The 15656-nt window shown below is 53.1% G+C and overlaps 1 protein-coding gene across 1 annotated transcript; it reads right to left on the reverse strand.

Moving 5' to 3' along the window:
• Positions 1 to 841: 841 nt before the first annotated feature.
• On the reverse strand, positions 842 to 15381 carry FAM166C (family with sequence similarity 166 member C). Its single transcript, XM_041755258.1, has 4 exons — positions 15308 to 15381; positions 3820 to 4093; positions 2829 to 2941; positions 842 to 986 (listed from the first exon to the last, which is right to left on the reverse strand). The coding sequence occupies exons 1-4, from the start codon at positions 15379 to 15381 to the stop codon at positions 842 to 844; spliced, it is 606 nt and encodes a 201-aa protein (XP_041611192.1).
• Positions 15382 to 15656: the final 275 nt, after the last annotated feature.

Consider the following 15656-nt stretch of genomic DNA (forward strand, 5'->3'; position numbering starts at 1 on the left):
GCAGCCTGGTGAGAGCAGGTACTCCAGAATCCCAACCACCAACATCTCATTTCCTTGAAGAGTGGCTTAGTCCTGAGTCACTCTCTCCTGTTCTATTCTAGAAATAGTCCCAGGGGCAGGTGCCAAATCAGCCTGTCCATGCCTGTCTGGGAAGAATGCAGAAGGGGTTGCTTGACATAGCTTTTTCTCTCAGGCACCACAGGGGCTTCAGGACTGTATCATCCCTACTTTCCTGTCTCCACATGGACCACAAGCAGGTTATGTAGTGGAAAAAAGAGGGCTTAGGTCAAAACACTGGATCACCTCTAAGCTGTGTTGAGCTTTCTCAACTTCTGAGACTGTGTCTTTATCCGTAAAGTGGGGATAACACTACCTACCCCACAAGTTATCATGTAAACTAAATGATGCCAAGTCAGGGCTCAAAATGGAATTCCTTTGCATCTGACCCCCGGCGCAATTGTTCCATGGTCACTTCACCTTCATTCTCAGACATGCGATAATGAGGCCTCCTCGATTATACTAGTGGAAGCAGAGGGGAGGTATCTCTGTGCCTGACTGACCTGCCACCAAGGCTTGGGAGCCCTACAGTGCTTGGTTCTACCTGCCCCCACCTCAGAGGAGGGGTAGGTGGGCCTACTAGGTCGCTGGACATGGCTTTCTACTGGCTTGAACCCCTGAGCTGAGCCATCCACAGCCCCTAAGACCTGGTGGTGTGTGACTCTCGGGCGTGTTCTGCTGTGGCCATATGTTCCTGGAGCTCAGAGAAGAAGACCATGGGTTTGGTCATGGCTAAAGATTTTATTGCGAAAAGCTAACCTGGTCAGAGCCAGGCTCTCAGGCATCACGCTCTGAACTCAAAGTATCGGTCTCTCTTCTGCCGCTCCTGTGGGGATACCCTCTTCCCCGAGGGGAATGTCTGGTAGGTCTTCAGATTCTCAGGGGATACTCTTAAAAGGTTCCACTTCTTCTCTGGGCTCAGAGGAGGACTGGGGGGCAAGGACAGAGCCAGTGTTATATAGTGTGCCAGGGAACTGGGAAGGAAGTGCCCAACCACGCCTGTATGCCCAATATTCTGGCCCAACTTGACCTTCTGGCTGCTCATTAGCTCAACATCTGATAAGTCACCCTGCAGTTGAGATGAGAATAATTTGCGTCTGCACAACGGGTCAGTGGTTAAGAGAGAGAACATGGGTGTCAGATTCTGGCTCAAATCATGCTGGAAGTAGACACATTTAAAATGAACTAATGTTAGTACATCTGTCTTAGCTTTGCTTCAAGGAGTAAATGAGGTAATGCATACAAAGCACTTCAATAATGCTGGACAAGGAGGAAACACTTAATATAAGAAATGGTGATGGCGATGATGTTAGTGACGGTGGTGATAGTGGTGGTGATGGTGATAATGGTAATGGTGGTGGTAGTTGCAGTGATGGTGGTCGTGTGATGGTGGTAATAGTGTTGGTGGTGATGATGAGGGTCATGATGGTGATGGTGAGGGGTGGTGATATAATGGTGATAGTGGTGGTGGTGATGATGGTGATGAAACTCAGGAAAGGGCAAGGATTTTCCCCAGGCCACAGATGTGATCAGGGAAAGGGCTGAATGCAGGCATGGACCCTCTTACTCCCGATGACCTGGTTGGTCCTCCGTGTTGGGTGTGAAGCCATGAGCAGCATAGGCCGCCAGAAAATTTGGAGAAGAAATGGAGCTGGGGCATCCCAGGCTCCCCACAGATCCTGCCCAGGGTGATCTCAAGAGGAAATATATCCCCAGGAGAGGCTCCACATGGTCTCCAGGTTTGGTCTGACTCAGAGCCACCCAAGGGGCAGAGATGGCCAAGCCAGAGTCTTGGAGTTGGTGTCAGGAAATCTGGTTTTCTCTAGGTTCTATCTCCAATCAGACTTGCTACCCAGTACAAGTTTCTGAATCCGTCACTAAGCTTGTTTCCCTATCTATAAAATGGGCCCATCTATCCTACAGAGGCAGTTAAATTTGTGTCTTTCAAACCATTACACTCATTGGAAAGGGTTGCTGCCTTATTAATAATGGTAGTGATGAGACTTAGGGCTCTTGAGGCAAGGAAAGGGTCAGCATGTAGTTGGAAACCCCAGATCTTTCCACTGACCTCCTGATGCCTCCTTCCCCACACGACACCTTGGCAGCATATAGGCTTCTGATTTTCAGGCCTTGGTGTCAGGAAGGAGAGCAAGGCAACCACGTGCCTGAAATATCCTACAAGGCAGAGCTGGCCATTCCTGGGAAAAGCAGCTCTCCCAGATAAAAAGCAGTGAGGTTCCGGCAGTGGGGAACTTTCACATTTTGCTGGATGGACAGTTGGGCTTTGAAAGGTGTTTTGTAGTCCTGAGGAGAACATTTTCTGAGTCTGGTCGGGGTTGGGGGTGGTGGGGGGAACCAAGTCCCGCTCTGTGCAGTGCCCCCTATGTCCGCCAGAGGGCAGCAGTTCCCCACTGCTCAGAGCCGCTGTGCCCACGTTTGGACGAGTGTAGCTGCAAGGCTGCCATCGCCGGAGAGAAGCCTGCAGATTCTGGCCAGCAAAGATAGTGGGGTTTGCTCCCCAACTCCCCATTCATCTGACCAGGAAAACACCCTTTCCGATTCTGCTCATTTAAAGGCCCACTATCACCATCATCCGTGTAGGGCTGCCAAAACCCCTGACGCCTTGCTGTGTAACTGTTGCCCTCTGTACCTTAGGCTCTTTAGGGCCAAATCTGAACTCATTTTTCAGTCTGAGTGGCATGCGCCTGGCTGAAAGCAGGTGCCCATGGACATGTGTTTGTAGAATGCATGAATGGAGGGCAGGCACTCACAGGTCAGTGGGGAGGGGGTACCGGTCCCACTCCTTCACAGGCAACACGAAGTAGGGAACCCGAGGCACCAGGCCCGTCTTGTCTAGATAGAACTTCCGATGCTCCTGTGCCATCTACAGCTCGACCCAAAGAAGAGATGATAGGCTGTTAGTGTGCAAGAGTGACCTGGGGCACCTGCAGTACCTGCCTGGCTATACCTGGGCAAGGGGTGGGGCTGCCTCCCCTAATGCCCTTGTTGGAGTCCCCAGCTGGGTGTTCTGCGATCAGTTCCCTGTCTGTCTAATGGGGATAAAGGCCTGCACCCCACCAGCTTTGCTAAGGAGAGTAAATGAGACAGGTGACCAGCAGAGGTAAGATACATGAATCCTGGCTCAGCAGGTGGCACAGGTAAGCTTTGTGTGTTTGTTTCTCCCTTTCCCTACCCCCTGGACTGGAGGTGCCCTGCATGAGAGTCATGATGGGGAGCAAAGGCCTTTCCATGCCCATTGACATGGTCCCACAGCCCCCTTGGAGCCTGACAGCATTGACCTGGTCCTCTCCCTGGGGAGGGAAGGTACTCTGTCTGCCCTGAGTATCTGGAGGTACCCATGTCCTTGAAATCAGGCTGGAGGGATGGTTGCAAGAGAAGTGAGGGAGAGGCTGGAGTTTCTAGGAACACAGCAGAGAATGAGCCCTGGCCCCCAGTGAAGTCCACAGGGCCATGGGGCAGAGGTGAGGGTGGGAGCATCCCCAAAGGCTCTGACCCCACTGACAGTGGGGGTGAGCAGGGACAAGAGCCCCAAGAGGCCGTGGGAAGGGGCATCCAGGAAGCAGCCCTGAGCCTCGTCCCCAGTGCCCCGAGCCAAACCCCTAGGCTCCTTGCTAGGTCTGGGGCTTCAAAACAGTGAACAGAGTCACTCTTTGAGGGTGAGAGGTCTCCTCTGGCTTCAAGCCCATCCCCCTGCCTCTCCGCCTTGGAGAGGAGGCAGCAGCCCAGGCCAGGGCAGCCCACCTGGTAGAAACCAGTGATCTGGGCCAAGCGGTCACTGTCCAGGTTGAAGCGGGTGTAGCTGGGGACGTGCAGCCCGCGGTCCCGGGTGAGGGAGCGCTTACTCAGCACCAGGTCGGGGTTTGAGGAGAAGAGGGTAGGGAGGTGGCCGCCTTTGCTGAAGGGAGTGTAGCTCCTCTCCAGGGCTGCGTTGCGTTGGTCCTGGAAGTACTTGAGGGTGGCGGTGCCGTAGGGGGAGCCAACGGAGAAGGCCACACTGGGAACATGGCCCTGGTACCTGCAATGGTAATGGGGGTGGGGGGAATGGGAGGGAAGATGGGTGCGAGATTCCGGGTCAGTTCCACAAGAGGCCCCTCGATCCCACGGATGGGCTCAGTGGACCCTGTGGGTCACTTCTGGGCCTTGAGAGGCTTCCCCAAGGTGCGCTGCCCGGTTCGGGGCTCCAGGGAAGGATGAGTGCAAGAGACTCCCAGCCTTTACGCCACCACCACCACCACCCCCCCCACACACACAGAGGATGGTCATCCCTCAAGACCAGAGCCTGCTGCAAGGCCAAAGCACCAGGCCCCATCCTGAGCCCCGAGCAAGCCTGCAGGCGAGTCATTCTCCATCCACTCTGGGTTTGGCCCAAAGATGGGGAGGCCTCCTGCCGCTCTCTCCTTAAGGGTAGAGAGACTGTAAGAAGTTGGCAGGGACACGGCAGTGATGGGGGCTGTAAGATTTGTTGTAGCTATAAGGCCTGGGTTTAGGAGCTGCAGCCTGGTTCCAGCTCGATGACGCAGGCAGCCTGCAAGGAGCCCCATCGCCCTCTGCCGCCAGGAAGCCAACGAGAGCGGAGAGGGACGGGGGCTGGCGAGCGGGACCCCTGGAGACACAGAGAGCATAAGCGCACATAGTACACTAAGGAGCCCCAGTCAGGTGAGATTTACTTGCTGTAGCCAAGTGAAGGGACAGCAGGCGAAGAGAGGGAGTGTCAGCCTTTGTGCAAATGATAGAGACCAATGCTTTCCCAGTCAGTGCTTCTCACCCCCTGGGACCAGGCCCTGCCCCCATGGTGCCCCTGAAATGGCCCTTGACAAGGCCATCAGGGGGCTCCTGCAGCACTGGGCATTGCTGAGATCTGCCTTCTCGAAGCGCTGCTTCTGGATTTTATGACACTGTTCTCTCCTTGTCTGCTGGGGTTGTCACCTCCCTCTCGATCCTCCCCCCACCCCCCACCCCTGCCCATGACGTGCCTCCTCTGCTCTCTTCCTGTGGGGGTCTGTCCTGAGTCCACACGGTCCCCTGGGGGATGGAATCCATGTGAAGGCCTTAACTGTGCCTTCACAGGCAGCAGCCCAGCTGCTGGATCCTGTGCGGATGATCTGTGGGCTCCATCCCCAGCCCAGGAGTTCCCTCAGACTCCTGTCCGCAGTGGCACACAGGCCGCCCCCTCGGATGTCCCAGGCCCGGTCTCCCCCCCCCCCCACCTCCCCAGCATCTCAGCCCATCCTGGTGGAGAGCACTCGTCAGGCGGCCAAGTCAGAAACCTGACATCTGCCTCCCTCAGCTTCGTCCTTCACATGCCATCAGTCCCCAAGCCCCGGGCCTCCATCTCCCTCCCAAGCTTGGGCCCTGCCACCTCTTGCCTGGACTGTGGCCGCAGCAGCCCCCCATCCTCTCAACTGTACTCTGACTTCCCACGCCTTTCCCATACTTCATCCGGACTGACTTTTCTAAAGTCAAGCGCTGAGCGTGGCATTCACGGCCGTCTGGGAGCTGACCTCGCCTCCTCTCCGGCCTCACCAGCTGCCTCCGGCCTCACCAGCTGCCCTGCACTGGTTGTGAAGAGCCATCTGCAGTTTCCTGCATGTCCCTGCTCTTTCTCCCTCCCTTGGGGTTTGCCCTGTGCCCCCCCCCCCCCCCCGCCATCAGGAATGTCAAACCCGCCTCTCCTGCTGCTCGTGATGCTTGCCCCCCAAAAGGATCCTTAAGGCCTGTTCTATGGAGCACCTGGGTGGCTCAGTCAGTAAAGCATCTGACTGTTGACTTCAGCTCAGGTCATGATCTCAGGGTCGTGAGATCAAGCTCTGAGCTGGGCTCCATGCTCAGCAGAGTCTGCTTGGGATTCTCTCTCCTTCTCCCCGGCCCCTGCCACTTGTGCTCTCTCTAATAAATAAATAAATCTTCAACAATAAATACCTGCCCTATCATTTCTTTGAGATCCTTTCCTTGCCATCTCTTCCAGGTCTAGGTGGGTCCTGCTCTCTCTTCCCGTGGCACCACCAGCCATACCTCACTCCTAATGCTCTCATCTGTTTTATGTCTTTGTCTCCACCACTAGACTGGGAGCTTTTTTTTTTTTTTTTTTTTAAGATTTTATTTATTTATTCATGAGAAACACACAGAGAGAGAGAGAGAAGCAGAGACACAGGCAGAAGGAGAAGCAGGCTCTATGCAGGGAGCCTGATGTGGGACTCGATCCCGGGACTCCAGGATCATGCCCTGGGCCAAAGGCAGGCACTAAATCACTGAGCCACCCAGGGATCCCTGACTTGGAGCTTCTTGAGCAGAGCTGGATCACGTCTCACCTCTGGATCCCCGGTTTTCAGTGCCAGGTCTGGCAGGTAGAAAATGTTTAGGAAATGAACAAAATGAGTGGCCACGTGCCGATAGCATCAGTGACATTTCTGGTTGGACTGACTCACACAAATGCCCGAAGACCATGCCGCAGGGACCCCCAGCACCCCTCCCTGGGAGCTCCCGGGGGATCTTGCCACCCCCTGCGACATCATGGGTGTCCCCATGTCACCAGGCAAAAGGACACTGCGGTCGAAGTCAGTGCTTCAGGATTACCTGTGGCAGCTGCTCTGGGCCTCGGCCTCCTCACCAAAAAAATTAGAAAGCAATGCATGGCTTCCTTCTTCCCATCTTCAGGTGGAAATCAAGAAAGCCAAGCATGGTAATGACAGACAGGCCTTCCAATTGCTCTTCACTGTGGGCAAAATATAACAAGAGTCCTTCCCTGGTTCCTGGCCCTACCTCCCGTCAGCAGCTGTGCCTTTTTAGAATCTTGCAGCACTCGAGGTTGCCTGGGCCCGAGCAGGGAGTGAGGGGGAAAGCCCTCCACTGCACTCAGGCATTTGTCCAGCCTCACCTCTCCTGCCCGTGGCTTCTCTCTGCCCTGGAGACCATGACCCTGGGGATCCTAACCCATTCCCACCTGCCTCTGCCCTTCTGCTCACTCCTCCCAAGTTCCTGGCTGATGGCTGGGTCTCCTTTCCCGAAAAGATGGTCAGCTGGTGAGGCCCATGAGGTCACCTTGGCCACTTTGAGGACAGAGTCCTCCTCTCTGCCACGGTTTATTCCCTCCTGGGTCCAGAGCCTCCCACCCTCCCATCAGTATTTCCCTGTTTCTCCCGGCCCCTGTCCTTCTACTTCTCTCTTAGCTTTTTTCCCTCTGCCTACACACACACACACACACACACACACACACACACACACACACATTTGTGTGCACTCTTCCCAGGCTGCAAAATCCTCTGGTGGGCCTTGCTGCCTCACATCCCACCCTTTCTCTTCTTTATTCCCGAATTTCTCTGCAAAATGTTCTGTACCTTCTACCTTTGTTTCTCCCTCTCCCGTTATTTCCTTGACCTCCCCCAGTCCGATCACTCTGCTTAAACGTGAGCCTGTGATTTTTCATTAAGATAATGTAAGATCATCCAATCGCCAAATCCAACATCCTTGGCTCTCTCTCGGCAACACTCGCACTGATGCGGAAACTCATTTGCAAGAAACATAACCTGAGCAGTAGAAGCAAGGTTCCTGAGAGCTCTTTGTGCTAGGGATGAAACCTAATAAAAATATAGGCTCAACAGTCAAGCAGCCAGAGACCAGCAGCAGGGAGCTCTTCCTTCCTTCCTCCTGATGAGTCCTTTCACACGGAGGGGGCTCCCCACAGACGTGCCTCTGTCCCCCACTTGCTCTTCCATTAAAAGGTGAAAGAACATCAGGCCAGGGGGTTGAAGAGGGGAAGGAAGCTTGTTGAAGCCACCCCCACCCCTTTTCCTTGCAAGCAAGCAAGCCCACACTGCTCCTCGCTGCTGTTCTGAGTGGACACTCTCTGCGCTTCAGGAGGAAAGCCTGCCCCCATCCAGCCCTGCCATCTCCTTCTGGGGTTCAGGATCAGCTCTGTTCTCTCATATCAGCTTTCGCTCTTTTATCTTATTTCTCTAATGGTTCAGAATGTAGGGATGAAGGACACGCTGATCATCAGGTGCTGTCAAACCCCAACAAAAACATGATAAAGCGACAGCATGAAAACTAAAGAAAGTGTTCACAACATTCTTTAGGGACAAACGCATGACCCAAGAACATCAAACTGGCCAAGCGGCCATTCAGGTATAAAGGCAGCTGCCGGGCCCTTCCCGGCATGAAAGAGCTCAGGAAATAAAGCAACCTATAGGCTCTCCTTGCAAGTAGTCCTCGGTGACGAAATCCTGCCAACTAGGAGATGATTCAAAAGAAAGAAATACCCAGTAAATGTAGAACCTCTGTGAAAAGGGCTGGTGGTTAGCTTCAAATCTATTTAAAAGTACGGAACTAGAAATAGCAGCTAGGTGAAGGCTGGTTGCAGAACAGAATGTAAATGTTATAAAACCTGTCAAAGGGAAAAATAATTTCAGTAACAAAAATTGGGGGGTGGGGGGGTGGGGGGGCGATGAGAGTGTACTAACGAAGAATTTATAAGCAGAGTCAGCCCCAGGGCAACTACATTTAAGACATGTCATTGAAGGATACACAACACAGTGACTCTCACCCCTGGATGGTTTTTGTTCTCCCTCCCTCTCCCCACTTTAGAGGGATCTTTCGGGAATTAATGCCTCTTGAGCTGAATTACCATTTATCTCAAGTCTGGATATTCTTCCATTTTATGCCAGTATCTTTCTCTTCTGTTAGGTCCTAGTAAGACTAAATTCCATGATTTTCATTTTAAAATAGCAAATGTGGCATGAACATATTTTTATAGAATTGCTTTGTCTGTCGAGCCAGCCAGCCAGCCAGCCAACCAACCATCGAGTCTTTTAGCTGAATAATGGGACCTGGAATGAAGTTCACCAAAGGCTAACCCTGGTTAATTCTAGGTCTTTGGATTTGGGGTGGTTTGTTTCTTTCTGCTTTGTACATGTATCTTTTCTTTTCTTTTTCTTTTTCTTTTTTTTTAAGATAGTGAGGTAGTGTTAAGAATTACTTTACTGGGAACTCACTGTGCGCCGGGAGTCAGGGACCCAGAGGACCACAAGGCTCACCCCTTCTTCCTCCAGCCTACCCCCTCGTTCTGTATTTACTGTGTTACACGGTGGTGTGCAGGAGCTGTGCTGGAAGTGGACGCTCAATGCTATGAAATGCAGGGAGGGAGGGCCACTCCAGGGAGAAGGTGGAGCTCCACGAAGGGCCCTCCATTGAGGTCAGGCTTTGAAAAGAACTTCAGTGTGAAGGGGGACGGCCTGGGACCTGGTTCTCTTCCTCCACTTATCTTCTAGATGCTTCCAGATGCCCCAGAGTCCTCTTCTCTTTTCAGAGACCCAGTCCTTCTAGGAGAGCTCATTTATGTTGGACTTCCAACACTGCCCATACACCAAGATGCCCAGGTCTGTGTCTCTGTGTTTCTTCTTCCAGCTATGGATCCACACACCTAATTGTCCACAGAGGGCTTGCCCATGAATGCCAGACTCAGCTGAATGGAAACCAGCCTGCTCCTCTTCCTGGATAGCTCTGCTTTGCTGGATGACACCTATATTCACCCCTCACAAGCCAGAAACCAGGATTCCCATCACCTCTCTTCTCCATCTCCCTCCTGTCCCTAAGTCCTGCTACTCTCCCATGGCTGCCGCTTCCTCTTGGCTCGTTAGGACTGTCCAGAATCTTCTAGCCAGTCTCCCAGACCAAGTCTCACCCCTCCATCCTGCTGTCCATGCTGCTGCCGGAGCCATCTTTCTCAAGGATGCATCACCAAGGCTCACCTCTCTCTTCTCACTTCCCCCAGGCGCCCAATTCCTCAGAAGTGTCACATCTCTAGGGTCTCACATGCTGTCTGCACCTCTAAGCCTTTGCGCATATTTACTTTACCTGGGATGCCATGGCCCCTCCTGCCCCCAGGGGGTTCCTCACCCACACACAGAGCCAGGGCTCTCTGTCACCTTCCCTAACTACACACTCTCTACCTAGCGTGTATGTGTCACACCTTCCGTCCCTGCTCAGGAGCACATTGGTCCACCTCCTCTGCTAATCTGTGTTCTCTATCCTCAGCACCTACGCAGCACCTAACAGAGGATAAGTACTCAATAAATGGCCGCTTGAGGAAGCAGAAGTCCATGAACCCAGGGGGCACCATGTCCCTGAGCACTGCTTTATTTTTTTTAATTGGTCTTATTTTTTATTTTTTTAAAGGTTTTATTTATTCATGAGAGACACAAAGAGACAGGCAGAGACATAGGCAGGGGGAGAAGCAGGCTCCTTATGGGGAGCCTGATGTGGGACTCGATCCCAGGACCCTGGGATCACGACCTGAACCACAGGCTCAACCACTGAGCCACCCAGGTGCCCCCTGAGCACTGCTTTAAAAGGGCTTGGCTCTGATCGGCAGAGCGCACACCACACACAGCGTCCCACCCACAGGGGCCTTTTGCGCTCCTCTGAAGAAAGGAGCTATAGAAATGTGACGTGTTCCTGTGATTCTTCACCACCCCCAGGCTCTTTGCCATACTCCTCCTCTGCTCCCCGATTTTCCACCTTCTCTGAATGCCAAGATATTTGCATCCCAATAGAATAGAAGCCCTCTCCTCCGCAATCCTCCTAAGGTTCTGCTTAGATTCCAGATCCTGTTCAGAATTTGCTGCTCAGGGAGGGGCATGGGTATGCCCACATATGTGCACAGGTTCACATTCATTTAGCACCAGAGGACACATTTCACATTCATTTAGCACCAAAGGCTAGCCAGGTCTATGTCCCCTGGATACACTTGCATGTGTGTGCCTTGAGCGAGACCCTGTGCAGTTCTATGGTAAAGCTTTCCAAAGGTTTGTTGTTGGTGATTGTGTGGCTGGTCAATGTGGAGAGAACAGAAGAGAATGGCAGGTCTCATCCCAGGGCATCAAACAGTCCCCATGGTGCTGCCACCCCTCCTCCTTGACTCCCTCATCCACTGCCTGGCTCCTCAGCCACTTGCACACGAGCTGGGAGACAGAGCTCAGCTGGGGCCCCCCGGCAACAGTCCTCTGTGTATCCCTGTGTGTACAGGAAGCAATCCCTCCCTGTCTCTTGATGGCCCTGGTTGGCCCCATACCTGACATTAAAATTAATTACCATGCCATCAGAGATCCCACGAGCAGCCTTATTAACTAATTAACTTGTGACTATTCGGCACGTCCTTGTTCCACACTTGCTTTCTTCTCTACAATTCCTGCTGAGTACAGTGAGATCAGATCCTTCCCCTGGGCAAAAGCTTTCAAGGGCTCCCCATTGTCTATGAAATTAAGAACAAACGGTCCAGACGCTCAAGGCCCTGCTTGACGTGGGGCTCTGGGAGAGGTCTTTCCAATCTTCCCATCCATTGCCACATTGCAGCTTTTCCACTCCAGCTAAATAGGCCATTTGCTGTTTTGGAAGCATATAGGGCCAGCACCTCCACCCCTGCCTTTTCTCAGCAACCCCCTCCATCCCGAAGACGCTGTCTCCTCCTCTCCCTGCCTTGTGATCTTAGCCATCCCTCAAGGTCCATTTCCAATACCCCCTTTTCCATGGAGCCACCCACAGACCATGCCTGTCCTCTCCATTGCACTGTCTATGCCCTTTGTCTCTGTCTCTGTCTTTCTCTCTCTCAAGTTTTTACTTACATAATCTCTACACCCAATGTGGGGCTCGAACCCACGACCCCAAAATCGACAGTCACCATGCTCTTCCTACAGAGCCAGCCAGGCGCCCTCCTTTGTGACTCCCTTATGTCCCACTTCACATTCTTGCCGTGTTGTAATTATCTGGGCCTTTACTCTGTCTAGTATTTCTTTCTGAAGCATAAACTCCGTGGGGAGAGAGGGAGGTGTTCTACCCATATCTGTGTCCCTGGCACTGCTGGTGCTCAGGAGACACTCTGTAAATATTCATTGAAATAAACTGACAAGCAGAGGCACATTCTTAAGGGCTGATGGTTCTTCTGGAAAGAAGGAGGGTCCCTGTTACAAAGCCTATGTCTCTAGGGGACCCTAACCCCCTGTTCATAGGAAGTCTTCCCCGTTCTTCAGGGTTATGTGAGAGGTAACAGTGGCCTGTCTGGGTACATGGAGTCTCCTATATCCTGTTGGTATGTGACCTAAGTAGCCCAGGATGTACTGGCCTGTCTTCGGGGTTGCAGCTCCAGCGCCAGGCCCCGGGCTGACACAGAAAAGGGCTCCTCTGTCCCAGCCTGGCCCACACCTGTCTCAGCCTGCAGGTAAGGTCTCAGGCCTGAAGCAGCTGGCAGGAGGTGGTGGGGTGCTAGCTGTAGCTGGTACTGGCTCATACTGGCTGAAGGGAGCTGATTATTAAATTTCTAGGATTTTTTGAGCTGTTGTTGAACAAGCCAGTATTAAATATTAAATTATATGTTTTTTTAAAAAAGAATTATGTTCTGTAAAGTCATAAAGAAATTATATTGAAAACAAAGGGAATAAGCATTCAAAACTCATCACTACCTAATTATGTCACTATATTTTACTACCGTCTGTGTTCTGGACTTCAGCTACATCTCTTGCATCTGTAGGGTAGAGTTACTGTATAGTGTGTGCTGCTGTGCATCTCTTCCAGCTCTGCCCTGTGATTCCATGTTGATAGCTTGAAATCAGCCACGGGGGGAGTGTTTTTATACCACAGATAGTAGATGAATGCTACAAGCCAGGGGTTTTTTTCTCTCCAGAGAGTAGGTTGTCAACATTTACCAGAGGATCTACTGTATGGGGATTCTGGGGAAAGGGACACAGCCACCTGCATGTGGCTACCTTCTCAACAATGTCCACCCTCCTGACAGTGGAATCCACTGATTTTAAGGTCCTGAGGCCCCTGAGGCAGATGGGGGCACAGCCTCCACTCTTGGCAGGTAGAGGAAAGTGGAGGGGGTGCAAGTCCCCCTGCAGTAGTAGTCTGGCCCTGAATGAATGCACAGCGGCAGGTCAAGTGTTTGGACCGAGAGGCTGGTAAAGTGTGGTGGGAGGCAGAGAGCAAGGGGATGGATACCATTTAGATCTGACCTGCCAGCAGGAGGCACAGAGCCCCACTGAGGCCGGTCTCATCCCTTGAAAAACATTACAATCCCAGAAACTCGGACCCAAGAATCCCCTACTCACTGCAGGGAAGGCTCACGGGTCAGACAGAGGCAGGGTGCCTGAGGGCTGTGCTGCTCAGAGCAGCAAGAGACCAGGTGGGACAGCCTGGCCAATGAACCTGAAGACCAGCATCCTGTTTCCCTTGGTACCCAGAATCAGGCACTTGAACACTGCAGGGATCTCACTAATGATACAGATAACATTTGGACAGATGGAGGACAGTCTGGGTGTTGAAGTCACACAGATATGGCAGGGTAACTTGGTAAATGACCCTAGGCAAGCTGACCATTGCTCATCTGGGTTGTTGCAAAGGTTTTTTTAGAGAAAGTCTGTAAAGAGCCCACCACAATGTCTGGCACATAGTAGGTGCCCATGCCTGGGGGCTCACAATGCTACCACAGGGCATCAGGGACCTGGTTCAAAGCCAGTTCTTCCATCACCAGCCTGGAGCTCAGGTCCCCCTGCAGACCTCAGTGGCCACATCTGGAACAGGAGGGGGCTGGGCTACATGATCTCCAAGGTCCTTAGCACTGTGAATATTCTCTGCCTCTATGAATAAAACTGGTAAGAGGGATGATTTGAGTGTCAGAAAAGACCGGCTGTGCTTAAAATCCTGTGATTAATATTTGAAAAGACACACAAAAATAATAATTATCCAAGTGTGGTGGGGAATCTTGGATTCTTTCATTAAGCTAACAAAATGAGGTAGCATTTAGAAACATAAGATAACTCAGTGCATTCTTCACTGATGGGGATCTTTAGGGACAGCATAACCCTCCCAGAAAGATCCACAGCAAAAGCTGTAGATACAGACTCAGCTATTCAAACTAGTCCAGTTCATGCTTGGAGCCTTCTTTATGATTCACTTGTTATCACAATTTCTAGATCAATCACAAGACAGGGTGCTCAAGGGAACTGCAGACAAGTGGCATGGATAAAGAAGCAACCCAGGATTGCTTTTGAAATACACAACTCCCCCTGCCCATGGGGCAGAGTGGGGGAACACGTGGGAATGGTTAGGTTCCACCTGGGGATAGTGGAGAGCTTAAGAAAAAAAAAATAATGTACAGAATTAAACTCCATGATAAACACCCAGGATGATGTAAATACCATGATCCAGGGCTGCAAAGATGGCTTTGAACTAAGCCTTATGTGTTTACACTATAAGAGGAACCCCTCTAGGGTAGCCCCCTGCTTGTTTGTCTTATCACAACACCTGGCACATCCCAAGCACTCAACATGTCTTTGTCAAAGGAATGCCTAAATGAAGGAAAGAATTAATAGGAAAATCCTAAGCCACCTTTTCTTACACACCCAGCTTGACATCAGGAGCATCTCAAAATCCAGTCCGTGCCCTCCATGCCCGGGTCCACCGGTAGAAGAAAGACAACGATCTTACACCCTGGAAGAAGGGGTTGGGAGTGGAAATCTCAGACACTTTGAGAGAAAGGGCCAAAGAATGGAAGAGACAGTCAGACTTGCGTCTTGGATGTTTGGAGCTTGATAACAACCAGTGAAAGGAAAGGTAGGTTTGACCCTGCACCTGAAAATGTAAAAGGTTAAGACGGATCTGGGGACCCGGAGGCTTTCAAAGCCAGCAGTCTGTGACGATTAAGTGAGATGGGGTGGGGTGGGGGGTACCGACCACGAAGTCCAGGGGCCTTGCACTCCACTGAGAAATAACTACTGCCCGACCTGCCTTGCCAGATTCTTCGAGCCCACCCGGGGAGTCCACGCGGTCTCTCCTTTGTCCTTCAACCGACAAAGATGACTCTTGAGCGAATCCTGGGTGCGGAGCACTGGGTTGGGGCCCGAAAACCCTGCTCCCTTCTCGCTCTCGCCCCCCCCCCCCCCCCAGGGGTCTCCAACACCAACCTCGCGCAGCGGCTCCCTCTCCTCCCGCTTTCCCGCGGCCCAGGCTGGGTGTGCTCCGCGCTCGCAGGGGCCTGACTTCCTGGGGGGGCGGGGGGGTACCTGGAGAGCCCCAGGCCCGCCCAGCCAGGGCTGCTCGGAGCGCACGCCAGCCCCGGGAAGCCGGCGGCCAGGTGCACAGGGGCGCGCAGGGCGGAGTTTCCAGCGGGAGGAGGGGTCTGGGGGGTGGGGGGACCCCGACCGGCGGGAGCAGGCGGGGCCGGGGGTGGGGGCGGCCTTACCCGGGCATGAGGCCGGGAGGCACGTAGGCGGCGTTGAACTCGGTCAGCAGCGTGCCCGCGCTGCGGGAGGCCATGGTGGGTGCAGCGCCTCGCGCCGCCCCAGGGCGCCCTGCCCGACGGTAAACAGCCCGGGGCACCTGGCAACCACAGGGGCCGCGCGGCCGCCGCGTTCGGGGCGCGGGGGGGGGGGCTCCCTCCTGGCGCCTGCTCTCCTGTGGGCCCCAGCGGCTGCGTTCACGTCCAGGGATGATGGGCTCCTCTCTGCTTCGCCGCCCGTCCGGGATGCGGTGTCTCCGGGATGCGGGATGGAGGTGGAAACTCGCTGGAGAGGCCCGCGGAGTGTGCCCCC

Source organism: Vulpes lagopus, chromosome 5 (genome assembly GCF_018345385.1).
Source record: "Vulpes lagopus strain Blue_001 chromosome 5, ASM1834538v1, whole genome shotgun sequence".
NCBI classification, from domain to species: domain Eukaryota; kingdom Metazoa; phylum Chordata; class Mammalia; order Carnivora; family Canidae; genus Vulpes; species Vulpes lagopus.